This window comes from Typopeltis vanoorti, chromosome 22 (genome assembly GCF_054136105.1).
Source record: "Typopeltis vanoorti isolate ZY-2024b chromosome 22, IOZ_Tvanoo_1.0, whole genome shotgun sequence".
Classification (NCBI taxonomy): Eukaryota; Metazoa; Arthropoda; class Arachnida; order Uropygi; family Thelyphonidae; genus Typopeltis; species Typopeltis vanoorti.
In genome coordinates, this window is record NC_143570.1 from 96,572,561 (window position 1) to 96,594,143 (window position 21,583).

A 21,583-nucleotide genomic window follows, 5' to 3' on the forward strand; every position below is an offset into this window, starting at 1 on the left:
CGAAGATGACAAATTAAATATCATCAAGAACTTGTGGTGTTCTGAACCTTTGTGTTCACATAACTCCTTTAGTTTAATTCTTGTAGAATTACTTTTTCACCAGTACAGACCATGCTCTAGATACCTACCACAGAATACGTTGGAAGAAAGCCAAAATAATACACCGCAGCAAGTTCAAGTACGAAAGACTATTCATAGAATCAGCCTTAGTTCTAAAAACGTTCCAAACCTCAACAAATTTGGGTGCATGAGACTGCCTCAAATTTGGGAGACTTACAACATGAGAACATCAAGACAACATAGCCTGCTGGGGGACACCATTAGGACTTTAGGAACAAGAGTAGTTTCGTATCTTCTGCCTCATTTGCTCTTTGTAGGTTCCTGTGTGCACATGTCATAGCCAAAATATAGGAAGTATCATTAAAGTTTCTTTAATATTCCAGTATGTGTTGCAAATTCCTTAAATAATTTAATAGTCCTTTAGTTTAAATATGAGAATGCATAAGCAAGTTTTTTTGTTATGATGCTCCCTACATTTATGAACAGTTTTTGGCTATAGTTGATTTATACTATGTTAATGAAAGAAGGTATTTGTTACATTATTTCGTGAGAATAATATCATAAACATTCCTTGGAAGTTTTAACTTCTAGATATATATATGGAGGCATCGCAATTAAATTAACTGTGTAGTGATTTGCCTTTAAGATTAAGATGAATTGAAAATATGCAAAGCTAATTGGATAACATTGTGGAATAGTAAAATGGAAAACAATACATAAACATCAAAGTAAATGTCGAATAAAAAAAAACAATGGCATAATGAATTAATGAACTCGGGATATGGGAATGATAGCTAAAAATTACGATATAAAAGGTGCAAGATGGGATAAAAATCAAAATCTTAAAATGCATAAAAAAATCTAAAATATCTTGATATTTTAGATTTTTTATGATTCTATAAGCATGCATTTTCATTTTGTAGATTCTCCATTGATAATGCAGGTGATCTTTTCCATTTTCCTTCCTGTTTTCATAGTTTATCTTTTTATTGTTAATTTTCATGCCAGATTGGGTTAAGCCTGTGTGGACAGACTTATGTGTTCGTCGAACATGTTGTTTATTATTTTAACGGTATAATAGAACACAGAAACTAAGTAAATAATTAATTTATTAACTTGATGCTGATATTTCGCTGGTATTATAACCAGCGAAAATCTTCAGAGCACAAAAACACTGTTTGTCACAATACGCGAGACTAAAACAACATGGTGTACTTGAACAAAATTGTAGCAGCAACACAAAGACTAGAGTCCTGATTTTGGCGCCCTCTATCTGAAAAAAAAAAAAAAAAAAAACGCTATCATATATTACTAGAGTCCTAGAAAAGTGCTAGTTTTTTCTTAATATGACTGTCTCCCAGATCTTCGGCAAGTTAATACAGCCATATTTGTTGAGATTTGGAGTGTGTTTTAGGGCTTCTGTCGCCTCTAGGAACAATCTCTCTGATTTATATGGGTTTCTGTGTAGTACTTTTGTGTTTTTCCAGTTGATCCTGTGTGCAGGGGTATCCAGAGCATGGTCTGCTAGGCCCAACTTCCCATAATGATATTTTCGGACGTATCGTTTATGTTCGTTGATGCGGATATTCACAGTTCTTCCTGTTTGACCGTAGTAGGCTTGATTGCATGAGCAGGGTATTTGGTAGACTCCTGGATGTGATAAAGGAGGAATGCTGTCCTTGGGTGAGCGGATGAGGGTGGCTAATTTGGTTAAGCCATTATTCAGTCAAGTTAAAGAATCATGAAGACTTGCACTGGATTTATTTAGGAGTATAACATCTGCATAAAGATGATGCTTACATGAATATATGATCAGCTAAATTGAATCTATTCAATTTTGATATCAGTTTTGATGCCAGTTTGCTTTGTAATGTTATCCATATAAATGATGAATAATAGTGTGCTGCATCCTTGTATTACACCTGATTTTATATCATATTATCTTTCTCTGATAGTTTGATACTCTAAGAGCTCTTATATGAAATTCAACTTCAGACTATGCCTTTTTAATTTGCAGTATAGGTGTTGTAAAACTATCTTCTAGTCTCAATAGCATCTCTCCTATTGCACTCAAATGCTGTGCCATAGAGCTACTACCTGTCCTCTTATCTCCTGAATCTTCTGTACTCAGCTGGTATCTGTACTAACATATGGAAGCAAGCATATATCCAGTCTATTCCAAAAAAGTTGGTCACTTTGTGTCATGGTAGATGGTACCCTCTCTTTCAGCCTTGCCACAATGCAGGAGTGCCTCAGGACTCTGTTCTATTACCTATCTCTTTAGTGACTTATCTCAATCACCACAGCTTTGCTGATGACAGCACACTTCATCGTAGTTCTCAGACATCCCAAGCATCAAGATCATCTACAACCAGTGCCTTAAATGCTGATCTCCATACCATACCATACTGCATATGATCACTTTCAGTGCCACCAAAATGCAGTCCTGTCTTTTCCTCTTATAAAAGGGGATCTAAGCTCAGCTTCCCATATCCTCAATAATACACACATCACCAGATGGGATCAGATCTCTTGCCTTGGACTGACATTTAGCAACAGCCTCTGGGGAAAAAAAAGGCATACTTTTCTGTTCAAGAAGCTATTTTACTCTTACCCTATATAAATCCGAAATCTGTCCATCCTTAGAATACTGTTCACACATTTGGGGTTTGGATACCTAAAGCCTCCCTAAAAATTCTTGATGCTGTCCAGATGAGAGCAGTTTGGCTCAAAGGCTGACTTTAGCCTCTATTTCACAGATGCAATGTTTCAATTGTGTCTCTTCTTCAGGTACTTCCATGGTCACTGCTCCAGTGAATTGGCAAACATCATTCTTCCCTTTACCATTGGGCCTGTTAAAACAAGAGAAGCAACTACTTAGCATCACTTTTAGTACAACTGCAAACACATCAGATCCACTTCTCCTCTTCCTCATTTATTTCATCTACCTTTGTGCTTCCTATAACTGTGTTTCTCGTGTTTCCTGATAACTTCAATCTCCAGCTCTTTAACAAAAAATAGTATTATATGCACCTCACACAGCAATGACATGCTATAGGTTCTTGAATGGGATATATATATAAAATCCCTCCATGTTTATTTTTAAGTGCTGGATAGAAGTCATGTTAGTGGCTGAATGGAATGAAAACAGCACTGGTTAATGATATCTTCAGGGAGTACAGTATAAAATAAAATTGTAGCCCATGCAAAAGCAGCACAACAAAACGAAACTCAATGGATGTAAATCTAAAGTCCTAAGGAGGTGGGATTCTCTCTATGAGCACCAGCTGGAAGCCTTGGTTGTAACACAGGATCCCTAAGAATTAATGATGATAACCTTCCATATTTTGAGAAGTTTTTAGTGTTTTTGTCAAATTTTATTCAACTCAGTGTTTTTTCAACTGCCACCTTTGTTAATATTTGTCTTCTATATTCTTATTGAAGTCTTCCCATGATTTCAGTTTAGCTACTTTTACACACACGCACATCTTAGCCCTCATATATTTTTCTTGGTATTCTCTCAGGGCATCGAAGCATCTCTCTAGGACGTTTTGGTATGCATTCTTCATAACATCCCTTAAGAATACATATCAGTAATATGATTACTTAAAGGAACAAAGTTTTAAGTAGCTGACTTAATAATGTTGAGCAATCTGAATGTTGTTTCTCAACATTATAAGTTCACTTGTACTCCAAAGTCAGCTAACTTGTCATTATGAACACCATTTTCTCCCACTTGCAAACCTATAGTACATATCTCTAGCCTGTGGGCAGGCTAGGGATTGTTATTTTTATCAGTTTATATATATATATATATATTTGTATTTCTCAATTGTTTTTTACATACTCTAGAGACCAAACATGAAACTTCAAGCCACTTCAGACCTCCAATAAGCAGGGTGATGGTCTCCCACTTGGCAATGACCACCTATGTCCATGGCAGGATTTGAATCTGCAGCCTGACAATAAAATGTCTCCTTTCCCACCTTGTACCTGTGAATTATTTTTAACACAGGTTGATATTAAACACATAATAAATAAAGCTGACTTATTGATATCGAGCTACATATCATGAATTCATGAGTACTGAGCATGATATACTGTTCTGTCAAACATTATTCAGTGACAACTGTCATAGGTGCAAACACTGTAGAAACAAAATATTTAATGATACTTCAAAATCAAAGAGATATTTTGGATTGAATTATATGGTCTATCTTCAGTGTAACCAGGCAGAACTTAATAGTTGGCTCCCTTGAATAATAAAAGTTTTAACTTGTATATGTTTTTTTAACGCTAGATGTATTTCCTCTAGTAGGCCATCATTCTAGTCTTTTCATTTTATAGAAATAGTGGCAGTTGGGAAATGTTTAATTTTTTTTTTACTTATGTTAAACAACCTCCTGAAAATGCTATGCTATATAGTTTAGCTGTCTATATGAGTTATATAGACAGCTAAACGTGTTGAAGAAATACATCTAGTATTAATAACAATAATAATATAAAAAAAGTCTGAGTTGAAATCCGGTTGTTTGTTATTCATAGTGAATTACCTAAAAATAGGTAGGTATATTGCTTAGAAAAGCTAAATGCAAAAAAACTATTGCAAATATTACGATTCGTATATTTTTATCATACCTCCACCAAAGAAAATATACATTTTGCAAAAGCATGGAGTGTACATAGAAGTGCAAGTTTTGCTCTTTTGTGAGCGGAAATACAAAAACTAGATCAGATCATTCTCCAGTGAACAAAAAACCTATCACCTGTATAATACTCTTGCTAATTCAGTAACCCCAAATATATGGAATGCCATAGATAGTATGTTTTTGAAGGCCTCAAGAATAGACAAAGATTTTAAATATAGTATGTCTGATTTCTAATAAATTTATATTCAATTTTTCAAACTATAATCTTACTAATATAGAAGCTTTAATTATATCTTCACTTAAAGAGGCATTGTCCACAAGATTACTTAGCGCTTCAATTTTATTAAACAGTCACCTGCCAAAAAAATCACAGCTTTAAAGAAGGACACTTTAAGAAGTTTCCAAAACAATGATGAAATCATTATACTTAGAGCAGACAATAGGAATTCAACAGTCATTTCAAATAGTGCAGGCTATGGCACCAAGATCGCCTTCATGTTATTGGATTTTTCCACATATTCAGAAATGGACCTCGATCCTCAATACTTTGAATTTATTTACAGAAGATCTTAAAAAATAACTGAAATTCAGACACCCAATCACTCCCAGATTATATGGTGCACCTAAAGCTCATAAGACACCTTCTCTGTTCAGTAGTCTTCTCTCTAAACACCTGTCTAACCTCCTCAAGCCTCATATCAAACATACAAATTTCTCCATTCAGTAATATTGGCTAGTTTAGATGTAGCTTCATTATTTACCAACATTTCTGTGGAAGAATCAATAGAGATCCTTAAAAATATTTCTTCCAGACATCACACATCTCTTCCATCATTGCTTCGAATCTTCATTCTTTATTTTAAAAGAAAAATTTTACTATGAAATATATGATCCAGCAATGAGCTCACCTTTATTGCTTCCAGTCACCAATTTATACGTGGACACCAATTTATACATTTAAAATCCGAGGAAGTAGCACAGGCAACCTTAAAACCATATGTCTGGTGGAGTTATGTTAATGACATCTTTATCGTTTGGAAAGATATCCCCACAACGCCCTTGAAGATTTTGTATATTTTCTGAATAATCAAAAAATCAAATTCACATTTAAAGTAGAAAAGGATGGCAAAATTACTGTTCCTCAATTAGGGCTTTAAATATACTAAAGAAAAGAGGAACTTCAAATCTTATTTAATAATTTCCTCCAAAATGGTTACTTAAAGAAACTTATTTTCTGATGAACCATCGTGTGATAATCAAGAAATTAATTACAAAGGCAGAGTTCCATTTTAATAACAAATTCCTGGAATATACAATATTCCATGTTCTTGTGGAAAGATATACTTAGGTCAAACTGGGAGAATCTATAAGTTAAAACTTGATTATTATTATTATTCATGCAAATCTGCTCATAGTGATTTACTTACAAAAGTTAGCTCCATTTTCAAGGTAGATGCTGTAGAAAATGGAAATAAAAGGTCTGAAGACATTAATCTATTCAGCATAAATTATTTAATTAGTCAGGATAGTTGCATAATGATGTACTAAAAAAAAGTATTCCTGCATACCCTATAAGTGCTATAGTTGACAATCAAGTGAATAATTCTGGAGAAAACAATCTCGGGTAAATTTTAGTACTCAAAGTAAAAAATAAGCTATTAAAAACGTGAAATATTCGTATTTTATTTCAAAATTTTATCATGTGTTCTTCATAATTCAGAGAGCTTAGTAAGAAGTCTGAACTGCAGATGATTGGAATAGAATATGGAAATTAAAGAAATATTTTTGAGTGTTCCAGAGAGGAGATTATATAAGGAATTATATTTGAGAAAAGAGTAATAATGGAGACAAGTCATTAAAGTTCACTCTGACTTTACCATTCTACTAGTGATAGGGTAGAGACATGGATAAAATTAGAGGACAGAGAGGTGTACAAACAGAGAAAGCAAGAAGCCAAGAGAGTTGTGGCACAGGCGAAGACCATGGCATATCAAGATCTGTATGATCAATTAGAAACAAAGGAAGGACAGAGAAAAATTTACCAACTAGCGAAATGTAGAAATAAAGCAGCTAAGGACATCTTACATGTGAGGCAGATCAAAGATGCTGAAGGAAGAGTATTATGGAGGGATGTGGACATAAGAAACAGATGGAAAATATACTTTGAGGGACTTCTGAATGAGGAAAATGCAAGGACTCACAGAGGAGATGGGCAGCCTTCTGAGGGGATGGTGCAGAACATCAGTAGAATGGAAGTGACGGAGGCCATGAAGAGGATGAGGAATGGAAAAGCGGTGGGCCCCGACAGAATTCCAGTGGAGGCATGGAAGGCACTGGGGGAAGAGGGAATTGACCTGCTGTGGGACCTGTTCATGAAAGTTTGCCAACAGGAAAATATACCCGAGGAATGGAGGGAGAGTACTCTTGTTCCCATCTACAAGGGTAAAGGGGATGCACAAGACTGTAAAAATTACAGAGGAATAAAGTTGATGTCCCACACAATGAAGATCCTAGAAAGGGTTATTGATGGTAGATTGAGGGAGGAGGTGGAGATTGCAAAGGAACAATTTGGCTTCATGCCTGGTAGATCAACAACAGATGCTATCTTTGGGTTACGACAGATGATGGAAAAATATCAAGAGAAACAAAGGGAGCTACATCTGGTATTTATTGATCTGGAGAAAGCATACGATAGAGTGCCAAGGCAAGAAGTCTGGAGGTGTCTGAGGGAGAAGAAGGTGCCGGAGAAATATGTCAGGTTGGTGCAGGAAATGTACAGAAATGTGAAGACAAGTGTTCGGACCTGTTTGGGACAGACAGAAAGTTTTCAAGTAACAGTTGGCTTGCATCAAGGGTCAGCATTAAGTCCGTTTCTGTTTAATATTGTGATGGAGGTGGTAACAGAGGAGGTGAGAGAAGATGCACCTTGGACAATGTTGTATGCAGATGACATCTTGCTGTGTGTAGATTCAAGAGAAGAAGCGGAAACTAAACTGGAAAGATGGAGAAAAGTACTGGAAGAGAGAGGTATGAGACTGAGCAGAAGTAAGACAGAGTATATGTGTTGCGCAGTGGGCGGTGGCCAGGAGACAGACCTGGAGCTGGAAGGAAATGTCATCAGGAAGGTGAGAGACTTTAGATACTTAGGTTCGACAGTGGAAGAAGATGGAGGAGGTGAGAAGGAAGTGGGATGCAGGATACAAGCAGGTTGGAGGAACTGGAGGGAGATGGCTGGAGTGTTATGTGATAAGAGGGTGCCGATCAATCTGAAAGGCAAAATTTATAGGACAGTAGTGAGGCCAGCTATGACATATGCTATAGAAACTGTGGCCCTGAGGAAAAATAACATTAGCAGGATGGAAGTAGCAGAGATGAGAATGCTTAGGTGGATGTGCGGTGTGACCAGAAAGGATCATCTGAGAAATGACTATGTCAGGGGAACAGTGAAAGTTACGAACTTAGGAGCGAAAATACAGGAGGCAAGGTTGAGATGGTTTGGTCATGTGATGAGGAGGGAGGACGAATATGTGGGAAGAAGGGTCATTCAGATGGATGTGCAAGGAAGGCGGAAGCGTGGGCGGCCAAAGAAGAGATGGAGGGAGCTGGTAGAAGAGGACTTGAAGATGAAGATCTTGGATGTGGTGACAGCCCAAGACAGGAAGGTGTGGAGGAGACTCATAAGAAACAGTGACCCCACTTAAGTGGGAGAAGCTGCAGAAGAAGAAGAAGAAGTAGACTGGGATAAAGAAGAATTTGAGTCTTGGATTAGGTCCATGGCCATTGAGTTACAGATATAATGTGGATAAGGAAATGGAAAACTTTCAAGATTTACATAAGAGTAGAAACAGCACAAGAAGAGTATGTGAAGAACTGATGGAATGAAAGCCTTAAAGAAGCAGTTGAGTTACTTCCATATCTATTACATGCAGACAGTGTGAAGATTTTTAAGCACTGTTTAAACAGCACCTTCAGATTCCAGGACAAATTTTCCAGACTGACTGGTAATGATACTGCTGCTAGCAAACTTTTATGCAGTGTCTGAGAAACAAACCTTGGAGCTCCATGGAACACGACCTAAAATGTGGCTACGATATGGCAGTGTTTTCATTTTTTTAGTTCGGCTCTGTTGCCAAAGTACGGCAATTCATCAACCTAAATAGTATTCATTCTGGAATCAAATTTGCTATTGAATTAGAAACCAATAGATCTTCACCACTTTTTAGACATGCTCATAGAGCTATCAGAGCTAAACAAACAGGCTTTTCTGTTCACAGGACGTCAACTCAGGCTGGAAGATAATTGCATGCCAAATCCCATCACCATAGAAAATTGCCACTGTAAAACTCTGAGAGACAAAGCATATAAAATATAGACAAAAGAAATCTAGAACTATAATACCTCAATTCCATCTTGCCAAAGAATGGCTACAACAGAATACTGTTTAATAAAATCTTAGTGATTCCCTAGACCATCAAACAAACAAGGAAAATAAGATTAGAGGGGTACAATTCTTCTCCCCTATATTTAGTCAGTTGCAGACATGATTTCAGGGATACTATGTCAAGAAGGTATTAAAGTTGACTTTTTCCTGCTAAACAAGATTTCAAGTCCTCTTAGACCCACTGCAAAACTTGGTTTTTACATGATCACTTATGTGTTAGGTAGGATGATAAGCAAATCAGGAAAGGTATGCATGTCAGAACATTTTAAGGACATAGAGAAAAAAAAAGGAAATATAAATCAGGATTGGCAATTTATGCAAGAGAATCTAAAGTAATGTGGCAATGAACTGAAATTATCAATGTAGATTGTAATTCCAGAGCTTTTAAAAAGTCATTCAAAATGCTAAAATAACAACAATGTAAAAAAAAAAAAAAAAAAACGATCTTAACATCGGCTTCTCTCATAAAACATCTGGCACACACGAATACTGGTAGCATGCATAATGCCACTATCAAGTTGCAACAGAACACACATGCATTCCAACATTTATGGTTGTTACCTGCCTGTAACTTAATTCCTTGTTTTATTTGCTATTGTCTCCTGAAGAAGTGAACTATAGGTTGTTCATGAAACTAGTTAAGTGTTAAATAAATATATATTTTGCTACAAATTTCTGTCTTATATACTGACATTCTTCTTCTTCTTCAGCCATTTTTTTGTTCACTGCTGGACAAAGACCTTCCCAAAGTTCTCCATTCATTCCTATCTTGAGCTTTTCTATGCCACGGAGTTCCAGCCATCTCTTTAATCTAATTTTCTCACCATTTCTTTGCTCTTTCCATCTCTAGGATACCATTCAGAGATCAACTGTCTATTTTTGAATGTTACTTCTTGCCCATTGCCATTTCGATTTTAATGGCTGATATGTCTCTCACCCTAGTCTGAGCTTTAACCCAAGTATTATGCTTTATATATAGAATGATAATATCAAGGAATTCTAATTTTTAAATGCACCTGTGGCATAATTACGAACAATAAAATTATATGATAATGATAGTAATAAACTTGAATGCAAGTACAGATATTTTATACTGAAAATAATGATACATTAACGGTGTGTAGAAACAATAAGTAAACCAAAGAATGGGAATACAAGGTACATACAACAATCAGTTTATCAATTAAGAACAGTTGTTGCGAGCTAGAAATTAATATTAATATAAACAATTTGGATTTGGTGGGGATTGTAGCTAATGGTTGAGAATGTGGTCAAGTTCAGTAGTTAGGCACTTATCAGAACTGATTAATTTTGCTGTTTATATATTTGATTAATTTTTTATAATCCCATATTGTTGGTGGGGGGGGGGGGTGTTGGTAAAAGTATCTACCAGTATAGGTGGGTTTTCTGTAAAGAGAGAATGCCAGGAAATCCATCAGGCTGGTGTGTAATTGGAGGGTTGAGGAAGGGGAGACTTGTTTTCCTTTTCTGAGGTGAACTGGATGCTGTGGTGTTGATTGTCTAGATGTGTTGAAAAAAATGTTGAGTATCTAGGCCATGTGGCCAAAGAGACAATCTTCTGTATAGCATAGCCAAACAGTGTATTTGTGTGGAGTGGAGTTTGGGGTTTTCTCCTTGAAGGTCTCCATGAAGTAGTTGGCTAAAGGTGGAGAGAGAGCAAAGAACTCATAGCTTTCTCTCTCTCTCTATTTGTAGAATTTTCCTTGCCAAATGAAATAGCCAGAGTTTATGGTGAACTGAAACAGGGATGAGATATCAGGAGGAAATATAACTTGGAAATGGTCTAGGGTGCCTTTAAGTTGGACATTAGTGAATAGAGGGGAGACTTCAAAACAGACCATTATGTCATTATATTGGAGTGTGAGATTTTATGCTAGCTTTAAAGTGGACTGAGTTTTTTATGTGTGAAGGAGAGTTGCCAGAGCACTTTGATTAAATGTGTGGCTAATTTGTATGTGGGTGAGTCATTGCCATTCACAAATGGACATAATGGTACATTTTATGGATTTTTGGTAGCACATATATCCAAAGGAAGAGGATATGGAATTATATGGCTTTATAGTTTATTTATTGTTTTTAGTTTATTGGTGGCCTCCACATGCCAAGAGATGACCTTTTTAAGCAGCCTGAATTGTTCCGATCTGCGTTTTGGTTGGATTATAGTCTAAGGGAGTGTAGGAGAGCAATCTCTAAATAGGGAGGCAAGCTTACCTGTGTAATAATTTTGGTTTAAAACTACACTCCACTTCCATATTTGCTACTCTATTGTTTTTTTAAATTTCCAATAGAGCTTCATATTCTTTCCTTGAGAAGTTGCTTTATGGTCGTTTTACTTGTGTAGACTGGATGTAAACCAGTGTACAAAGGATCATCTAAAGGCCAGTGTAGCAGTGAATTCCTCTTATAGCACACGAATAGCTTTGTGTCGGCAAGGAGAATATGAGTGCTGCCAGTCTGTTCCCATAAGAGAGCAAAGCTAGTGCACCTGTATATGCAGAAAGCTGTTGGCAAATTAAACCAACAAATTGTTTCAGTTTAACACAGTTCAAGATGTGATTATCCCTGCTGCATTTTACTGTTCACTTGCCTAGATATCTTCAACTTACCATACTGACTTGTATTGTGTGTGATGAAATCGCTGTGGATTATAGTAATTCTAGTAGAAAGACTTATACATTGGCTATTATTTTTGAGGAAATTACATTGTACACTGAATATTAATCACAATAACTTTAATTAATACTTCCGATATTTCGGTAAAGTCAAATTGTCATCATCAGGCATTCCAGAACAATGATATGGACACACAGGCACTACCATTGAATAAATGAGATTGAAGAGAGGCAACCAAAGTTGGGTCTAGAGTCCTAAATAGTGCCCTCTAATGAGATAAATTGGATGGTCTTGATCATTGGAGTGAAGATCTGAGGATGAGTACTTCCCAAACCATCAGTTCTCTGCTTTCTCCACCCCTAGCTAACTACTTCATACCTTCAAGGAGAAAGCCTTGAACTCTGTCCCACATGAAGCTACTGTTTGGCTATACTGTTTAGGTAATGTGTTCTCCATTTGGCCACATGACCTCTCAACATGTCCCTAACACAGAGCTTTCCAAACTGTGTCACGCAAACATAAAGCGTTAAACAGAATAGTCGCCGAAAATTTCCACAGCAGAATCCATTTCACGAAGTACCGGTACGACTTTTAGTTAGTGCCGTTAAAGAAGATATTTGGTCAACTGCTCGGAACCCCCCCTCCCTGAGTCTATACCGACTTGCATGTAACCATCAGTTTCGTTTTCGTTGGGGTTTTCTATAGTTCATTCAAGTATGAGTGACAGTAAATGTAAACAGAAGCTAAATTGTGCAGAACCGCACTAAGGAGTCCCATACTGACTTCAGAGCTTTTTATTTTTTAAAAGATATTCATATTTAAAACTACTTCTATAGAGAAGATGAATTTCATTCCACTGGATACTGTGTTTAGTGTCAATACCCTGCTGTGCCAGACTTCTGATGTTTCATACAGTCAAAAACACTTTACTTTAAATAGAATGTAATTGCAAGGTGTTTTACATTCTAGAATTTAAATTTCACTTTCAAAATTATATATACACACTATCTTTTAATTATTTTTAACCTTTAAGAATATTTCATATCAATATATTTCGATAAATAATGGAGAATAAATGCAACCAAATTCATCCCTGTGGTTTTATCACGTAGTAGTCGCTTGGTTTTATTATCGTTCGACCAATAAAAATAAAGCGCCCCACTTATTCATACAAATGTTGTTATTTATGTTTATTCTAACAGCAACATGAAGAAACAAAGAGCTGGTGCTTTTATTTTATTTTTAGTTACTGTTAAAACTTTACAATAAATTCGCACAGTTTTATTTATCAAATTGGTGTTGAATTACCCGTAAAATGGATAAGTTTCTAATTAATAAAAGAAAAGCAATCCGCGCGGTTAGCCTAGTGGCTATGCGCCTCGCAACCATATGCCTGGGGAAGGAGTGTCCTAGGTTCGATTCCCGTCGGTGACGTGAGGAGCTGAAGGATCTTCCTCAGCCATAGCCAAGTTAGCCAGTCTTGGGCGTGAACAGCAGGGTTTTTTCCCCAGTTTATTCTGGGGTTTTTCATCCCGCAAAGCAGGCAAACTGGCCTTGAGAACTCAACACTACAGGCCATAGGATACAATGGGGCATAAGGCTGACCACCTTATCCTGTAAACGGAGTGAGGTCCGATGATCAATGGACCCTCGACACCGCAAGGTAAAAGAGGGTATAAGGAAGATGATGATGATAAACAATTTTTGATGTTTACACAAAATGAGAACCAAAAAAGAATGTTTTGATTCAGGTTAGGCTGATGTAAAAAAGACTTCAGAGCTTTTTATTTTTTAAAAGATATTCATATTTAAAACTACTTCTATAGAGAAGATGAATTTCATTCCACTGGATACTGTGTTTAGTGTCAATACCCTGCTGTGCCAGACTTCTGATGTTTCATACAGTCAATGTTTATTTTTTTTTTTTTTCTTTCCTCTCAGAATGGCCTGTCTACCCAAAGTATGTCAAATTACATTCACAAGGAAATTGGTAAAAACTAGCTAAAAATAAAGGCAACAAAAGTCTTTTGTAGATTTGTCACAAGACTGTATTTAAAAAAAAAAACAGTATGCTAACTGCTGAATCCTCAGGTATGTAAGTAAACAGAGAAGAGAGTCAATTACTTATGTGTAGCTCTTGATTCCATTTTTTTTAAACACCCTACTGAGTATATTTGCATCAGATTCACTAATGTCAAGCTTTAATTCAGTGGTTTATTTACCTTACTATTTAAGTTAAGCAGATGAAATCACTATTCAAAAATCCCAGTACTCAGAAAACTGTTACTCTGTCATAATTTTAATATGTAATATCAGTAATTTTTTTCTGTATTTGTCGCATCTGTGTCACTTCATAAACAAAACAATTGTAAAGCAGTGATTATTTTTAATCGTAATATTTAGAATACTTCAATAAATGTATGTGTACAAAATAAATTTACAAAACAAAACATTCTTTTGTACCTCATATCTGAGCTAGTTGTTGGCCCCTGTTATGAAGCTATTGCTTATCCCTGTTATATAATCGAACATACTGTTTGCTTGTTTTTTCTGATTTAAAGAAAATTTTAATTCTTCCAGTTTGAAAGAAATTAAGTTGAGCTCAAATCCATAAATGTTTGGAAGCATAGTATATATATATATATATATATATATATATATATACACACATCACTAAAAAAAAGAGAAACTACTATTGTTACAGAAGTATTATGTCATATCCATTTGTTTTCTCAAACAAAACTTTTTTTTATATTATCATTTAGAGATATGTATAACTTGTATGAAATTATATTTTGTTACAGGAACCTGATGATCTTTTTGAGACGATATCTCAGGCTTTAGTGAATGCATTTGATAGGGATGCCATTTCAGGTTGGGGAGGCATAGTATATATAATGTAAGTTTTATGAGAACATACTCTATTATGTAAAGTAGTAATATCTGGTATTAAATTTTAATATTATGATTATTGTATGTGCATTAGAAAGAGAGAAAATGTGGTTGTGCATATACTGTTCAACTAGTTATGGTCAACATTAGTTGACAACTAATGGTTTCATTGAATTTCTGACTATTTCTTTACTTATTTGAATTGAGCAAATCACAATTAGTGAGTTGTATGATCAGTAATGGGAATAGCAAATTTCCTGTGTTCTTAATTACGGGCCTCAATGTTATTTGTGTATAATTATTATTATCTACCCAAATTCATGTATGATAAACAGCAGAAAATCAGGAGTGACCCCATTCATACTTTTGAGTTTACACTTTTTACTATTAGAATACATGCAACTACTATTAGATCTTTTCAGTATTAGTTAAAAGTTTGTGTGAGGAAAACTTGAACACTAAAAGGATGCCCTGATTTCCCAGTCAAAGACAGATATGAACAAGACTGAATACTTCTGGACTGGCAAAGACATGTCATTAGTCCTTCATCCTTCTGCTTTGAAATTAATTTTCAAAATGTCGATTCTTATAACTGTTGTTAACTATCCACTTTAAAAGATTCCAGCATTAAAACGTATGTTAATGTGCTTTTGTAAAATTTGACATTTCATGTCAAAAAATGCCAAACCTAATCATCAAATTACTGCCATGTACTCTCAAGGAGATGTATAGGATATTATGATACTACATGAAAAATTTACATCATTACTAACTTCCTATCAACAATTTTCTCCAAATCAATCTGTTACCTGACAAAACTCCAACATTATCAGGTCTTATATTTCTGTCTTCTAAGGCACTTTTTACTGTATCAATCCACCTATATCATGATCTTCCTCTGTGCCTTTTCCTGCCAACCTGGCAGAGAACACTTGTTTTGCTAATCTTTCCTCTCCTATTCTGTTTAAGTGACCATACTACCTGAGATTAGCTTTACTAATGCATTCCTGGATGCTGACAATGTTAAGTTCTTTCCTAATATCCTCATTTTTAAATTTGATATTGCCATTGATGTCATCTGTTCATGCCTCTAATCTTTGGTCAAGTGTTTTACTTCTGACCCAGCTCTCAGATCCATAAGTTAAAATTGGTTTGAACACTGTCTTGTATACAGCTAATTTAGCATTTTGACTAATTTCTCTCTTATTCCATATAAATTTATTCAGTACCTCGTACCACGCGAGCTTTGTTGATTATGTTGTCTATTTCCATATTTAATTTACCATCTTCACTAAAAATTGTGCCTAAGTAGCTGAAATGTTTTACTTGTTCTCCATTCACAAAGCAGTTGATATTTTCAATGCTTCTGCCTATTTTCATTGACTTTGTCTTGTTATTGCTGACCTTCATACCATATCTATTACAGCAGTTATTCCATTTAGTCAGAGAATCTTGCAGATGTAGCGGATTTATTTAGAAGTATAACATCGTCCGCATAAAGCAAAGAGCTGACATTAACATCTCCAATTATGATATCAGGTTTAATACCACTTTCCTTCACAATGTGATCCATATAGATAATGAATAACAGAGGGATAATGTAGATCCTTGTCTGACACCATATAGCTGTAGCGTTTTGAATAGCTTCTCTCTTGCCACTTGGTCATATGCCTTTTCTAGATCTACAAAACTTAAATAAAGGTCTTTGTTATACTGTATTCTCATGATTTGTCGTAAAGTGAAAATCTGATCCTGAACAGCTTGTTCTTCCACAATATTTCTGAACTGCTTGTCAAGTATACTTGAGAAATCTTAACAGGAACACCTCTGTAATTCTCACATTGTTTTATTTTCCTTATATATATATATATATATATATATATATATATAATGGGGCACTATGAGAGCTCTACTCCAATCATCCAGAATTTGTACTTCTGAACTATGCAGTGCAGCCACTGTAAGACTTTTATACCACCATACTTTAGCATTTCTGGTCGAATATCATCTACTCATGCTGCCTTTCCAGCTTCAAGTATGGATATGTATTCTTAAATGCAGATCTTTGTTATATTCCCATGATTTTTCAACTATTTGTCGTAAAGTGAATATCTGATCCTGACAGCCTCTATTTGGCCTGAATCCAGCTTATTCTTCCACAATTCTTCTCAAGTATACTTGCATAAATCTTACCAGGAACACTTAATAGGGAAATACCTCTGTAATTTTCACATTCAGTTTTATTTCCCTTTTTGTATATGGGTACTATGAGAGCTCTACTCCAATCGTCTAGAATTCGTCCCTCTGTCCAGGCCTTCTGAACTATGCAGTGCAGCCACTGTAAGACTTTTATACCACCATACTTTAGCATTTCTGGTCGAATATCATCTACTCATGCTGCCTTTCCAGCTTCAAGTATGGATATGTATTCTTGAGTGTTTTTTACCACTGTGCTATCACTGCTTGTTTCATTCAGCAATTTTTCGAAGTAATTACTCCATACTTCATGGATATCTTTTTTTTCTCTGTTTTCATCTCTAACTCCTTTTACAGCACTCTTTCCTCCATTTCTAAGCTTCTTCAACAACCTCCAATATTTTGCCACCTTCTTAATATTTACTTTCTATGTTCTTGCCAAAGTCCTCCCATGACTTTTGATTAGCTTTCTTACATTTGTCTCTGTATTCTCTAAGAGCACAAGCTGACTTATTTGCTAGGAACTTTTGATATGCTTTCTTCTTTTCCTTCACTGCCTCTTTAACTTAATGTGTCCACCATGGAGTATTGATTTTTCTATTCTTGCAGACAACCTCAGTGTTTTCTTCAGGGCTTGGTTGCTGTTCTCAAACTCATTTTTTTTCTAATAATCTTTGTGTATTTTAGTCTACAGTTCACATCTGAGAGCTGCTCAACTTTTATTTGCTTTAAAACTTTCTTCCATGTTCTTCTTTTCAATATGAAATTCAATTTTATCCTGCTCAAGACTAAATAGTGATCACTTCCAATTTCAAATCCTCTGTACACTCTGGTGTTTTGCACTAGAGAGAAAACATCACTATCAACAACAACATAGTCAATGAGACTTTGCTTATTCCTCTTCTCTCCATGTGAATTTGTGCACATGTTTATGTTGAAACATGGTGTTAGTAATAACTAGTCCATGTTCTGAGCAGAAATCCAACAGGTATTTGCCATAATTATTAGATTTGCTCTTTACTCCAAATTTTCCCAAAATATTTTTGTATGCCTGATATATTCCTACTCTGCTATTTAGATTCCCAAGAAGGACCAACTTTTCCTTTTTCATTGTGTCAGTTGCTTTCTCTAAAGCATTAAAAAATTCCTCCACTTCTACCTTAGTTGGACCATATGCACAAATAAGTCTCATTGTCCAGTTCCATTCTCATATTTGCCCACATCATTCTACTTGAGACTGCCTTCCATTCAGTGTTGAATACTATGGCTACTCCTCCTTTTCTTTGATTGTTATTGCTTGAATATAAAATTTTGTATTTATTGCTCAGAAAGATCTCACCAGTTTTGTCGTTTTTTGTTTCAGTCACCCCTATTATGTCGATCTGGTACTTATCTAATTCCTCAGCTAGCTCCATTTCTTTGCCATTCAGGCTTCTTATGTTGATAGTACTGATGTTGAGTCGGGGTGTGTTTTCAGATTTGTTCCAGTAGCTGACTTTTCACTGTTCGCCCTGGTTCCCTGGCAAAAACAGCATGGGCCTTGTTTAACCGGGTGACGCCCCAGCCGGCATGAAATTTTGTATTTTGGTTTAAGCCAATAAGAATACAATTCGGTTGGCTAAATCCCAAATTGCCAGCTCATCCTCGTTCGTTCAATATCCAGGTAGATACTCAACAGGGTGCACCACGAGAAGGTGAGGATTGGACATTAGGTCAGAAGCTCTGGTCGGTTCTCCACATTCCTTTAAAGGCTATGTGGAGGTGCCCTCTCAGTATATTGCTTTGACCCTTAAGCACCCAAAATATGCTCTCTGAACTTTAACTCTTTGTCCACCATTATCCCCAAGTCCCTAGCCTCATCAATTTCCTATGCCCACAATTGCCAATTTATTTAATAATCCTGCAGGATATCTACATCACCTTTATCAACTATTGCTCTCTCCAGTTTTGCATCATCAGCACTCAACTGAATATCCCCTATTAAATCTTTCCCTATGTCATTGATAAAGAAATTAGAGTAGTGGCTCTAGTACCCCTGAGGTACTACTCTGTGGTGTCTCTCTTCCAGCCATCTCCCTATCCATTCCTATCCTCTCCAGTTTTTGTAATAGTTTTCCATGTTGTGAATCTGCTTTGTTCTTCCAGTAAAAGAGTGTGTGATTTGTAAATCTCCTGTTAATTATTTTACTATAAACTTTATATGCACGTCTTTCTCTTTGTTAAATAACAGAAATAACTCTAGCTTTAAGTCATTCAAATTTGGATTATACAATTTTTTTCATGTAATAGGTTGCCTCCATATTTAACAAGTTATAGGTATATTCTATTTACTTGTTTTTTGTTTTTTGTTAAATGTAACTTCCATCAGCTTTCTTTTGAAGCTGAGGACCAGTCAGGTTTTGCTTGGTAAGGATACCAGCCTTATGCAAAGCTCTCATTCTAGAAAACCAAGGATAAATTAGAAACCTCTGCTTTGTTTTTTGTGTATAAATTGCTAAAAATGAAACAGAGTAATAAAAAAAAATCCAGATAAAATTGAAATGATTTCAAGAAAATGTTTAAGATATCAAAGAACAAGGAAGAATGAAATTATGGTAAAGGTCTGAGTAAATACATATAGAAAATTAAGAGCAGACATTTGCCATTATTTTTCAAAATATAATAAGATAAAGGAATTCACAAGAAAGAAGAGAAAAGCAGCGTATTAGCAAACCACACTTCCTTTCCAACATGTATAATGCATTACATGAGTGCCACTACCCAGATAATTTCAGTTTTTATTGAAGTCTCATTAGAAGAGATGCAAAAGTCACATATGGAAAATGTATCACCTTATTATTAAAATACTCTAGATCAGAGATAGCTGTAGAAAGTTCTTTCACTTAGTTGCAAGTTAAACTCACCAAGAAATAATGTTCTTATTTAATTCTTTATCCAAGTATAAGCAAAGTTTGCACATGAAGTATCTTGATGACTAGGCTACACCTTTTTACCATTTGTATATGGGAAATATATAGCTTCTGCATTAATCCATCCTTAGTATAATTTCTAGGTCGTGGCTCTCTCATAATGCATTCATTATGGTGAAGTTATCGGCCTAGTCATGAAGATACTTTACATGCAAACACTTGGTTGAGTAGGTGCCCTCCCTGGAAGGATCGCGTAATAATAATTTGTAACCAAGTGAACATTCTCCAAAAGATAAGAAAATAAAGTTATCCATGTGCTAGGTCTAGATTTATGAGGTAGGTTTTCCGAAAGTTTCCCGGCCTGATATACAAAATTCATGCCAATTTTAAAATGCCTTGCATGACAGATAGTACCATCTATGGGGAGCTTAGTGTACCAGTTTCAACTCTCTACCTACATTATTCAGTTGGAGGCAATCGTTTGACTGCTAAGTGGCTGCAATGTTAAAAATTGAGTACTGCACTGTATCCTTGTGATAGTCATGACTGAGGAGGAACTGCTCAATGACAGACAGCTGAAGCTCAAAAAAATCTCAGCAAGGTTAAGGCTGTCTATAACAACCATCTTTTGCATCATTCATGAGAACCTGCACTGACCTTCGTCATGTGAAGCATGACCTGACTTCACTCTTCAGTTCAGAAGGAGCATTGTGTGACCTGTTTCCACAAATTTTTAGAGCTTTGCAAAGGAAATCAGAAAGAAATGCTGGAATTCATTGTCACCACAGCTGCCTTCCCACATTTCAGGTTTAATAGCTTTTTTCTTTTTAATCACAATTCTGTTGCTTCGTGTTTTGTTTAGTAATCTTTCAAAGTAATTATGCTAGACATTCAGGTATTCTCTTTAGTTTTTGTGTTACTCGATCATCTGATTCCTTTTATAGTATTCTTTTCTCCATTTCTAGCTTTTCAATAGCCTGTATGTTTTCTAATACCTAGAAAACAATTCCAATTATAAGCATAACTTCAAAAGGCCTCCCCAAACTGTGCTCAGGTTGTTGCAGTGGACTCATGTTCTTCACATGCATTGTTTTACAGATGTTTTAAAATTATTCATTCCAAGCAAAAAATAAATCACTTAAGATTTTCTCACAAGAACACTTTAATTTATACACAATACTTAATATTTATTATTCCATAGGCTAACATCTGTAAAGCATAAATGTAAATAATTAAAGCTTTTTAAGGAACATTTAAAACTTATCTGCCTTTAGTCTCGCATACTGCCTACCATTGGTTACAATAGAAGTAACTCCATTCTATTTATATAAGCTTTTTTTAATGGCAATGTTTTTCAGACTTTTACATTATATGTATTATACTTAATTTATTTTCAGTGAAAAGGATAAAGTGACTATGAAAACACTGAAGACAAGAATGGATTAAAGTATTTTCTTAGTTTAACTTTATTGTTATTACATGTTAATTACTTGTATCGTTAATAAAATACTGATGTATGTAATCTTGCGTTTCTTATCCCCCCCGTGTGAATTTTATTTGCTTCTTTTTACTCTTAGGAGGGAGGAACCTTACTAAAGCCTCTACTTTTCATTTAAACTAGCACTAATTGCAAGTAGAGAACAATACTGGCATATATTCTGCAGCAAAGTTTGCATGTTCCAGAATGTACTTTTATTTATTTGTATGGAGTTTCCTCCCCTTTTCTCCCCCATCCCTCATGAGGGGTTAGGTGTTTATGGGCAGGTTTGCCTGCTTGGGATGAAAAATGCCCAAGATCAGCT

General features: G+C 35.5%; 1 protein-coding gene across 1 annotated transcript in view; it reads left to right on the plus strand.

Moving 5' to 3' along the window:
- Prosbeta3 (proteasome subunit beta type-3) overlaps nt 1-21,303 on the plus strand; it is a 92,226-nt gene extending 70,923 nt beyond the window's left edge. The window contains exons 5-6 of the mRNA XM_090412038.1: nt 14,589-14,683; nt 21,179-21,303. Coding sequence (XP_090268164.1) covers nt 14,589-14,683; nt 21,179-21,227 — 144 coding nt within the window. The 3' untranslated portion in view covers nt 21,228-21,303. The remainder of the gene's footprint in view (nt 1-14,588; nt 14,684-21,178) is intronic.
- The last annotated feature ends 280 nt before the right edge of the window (nt 21,304-21,583 follow it).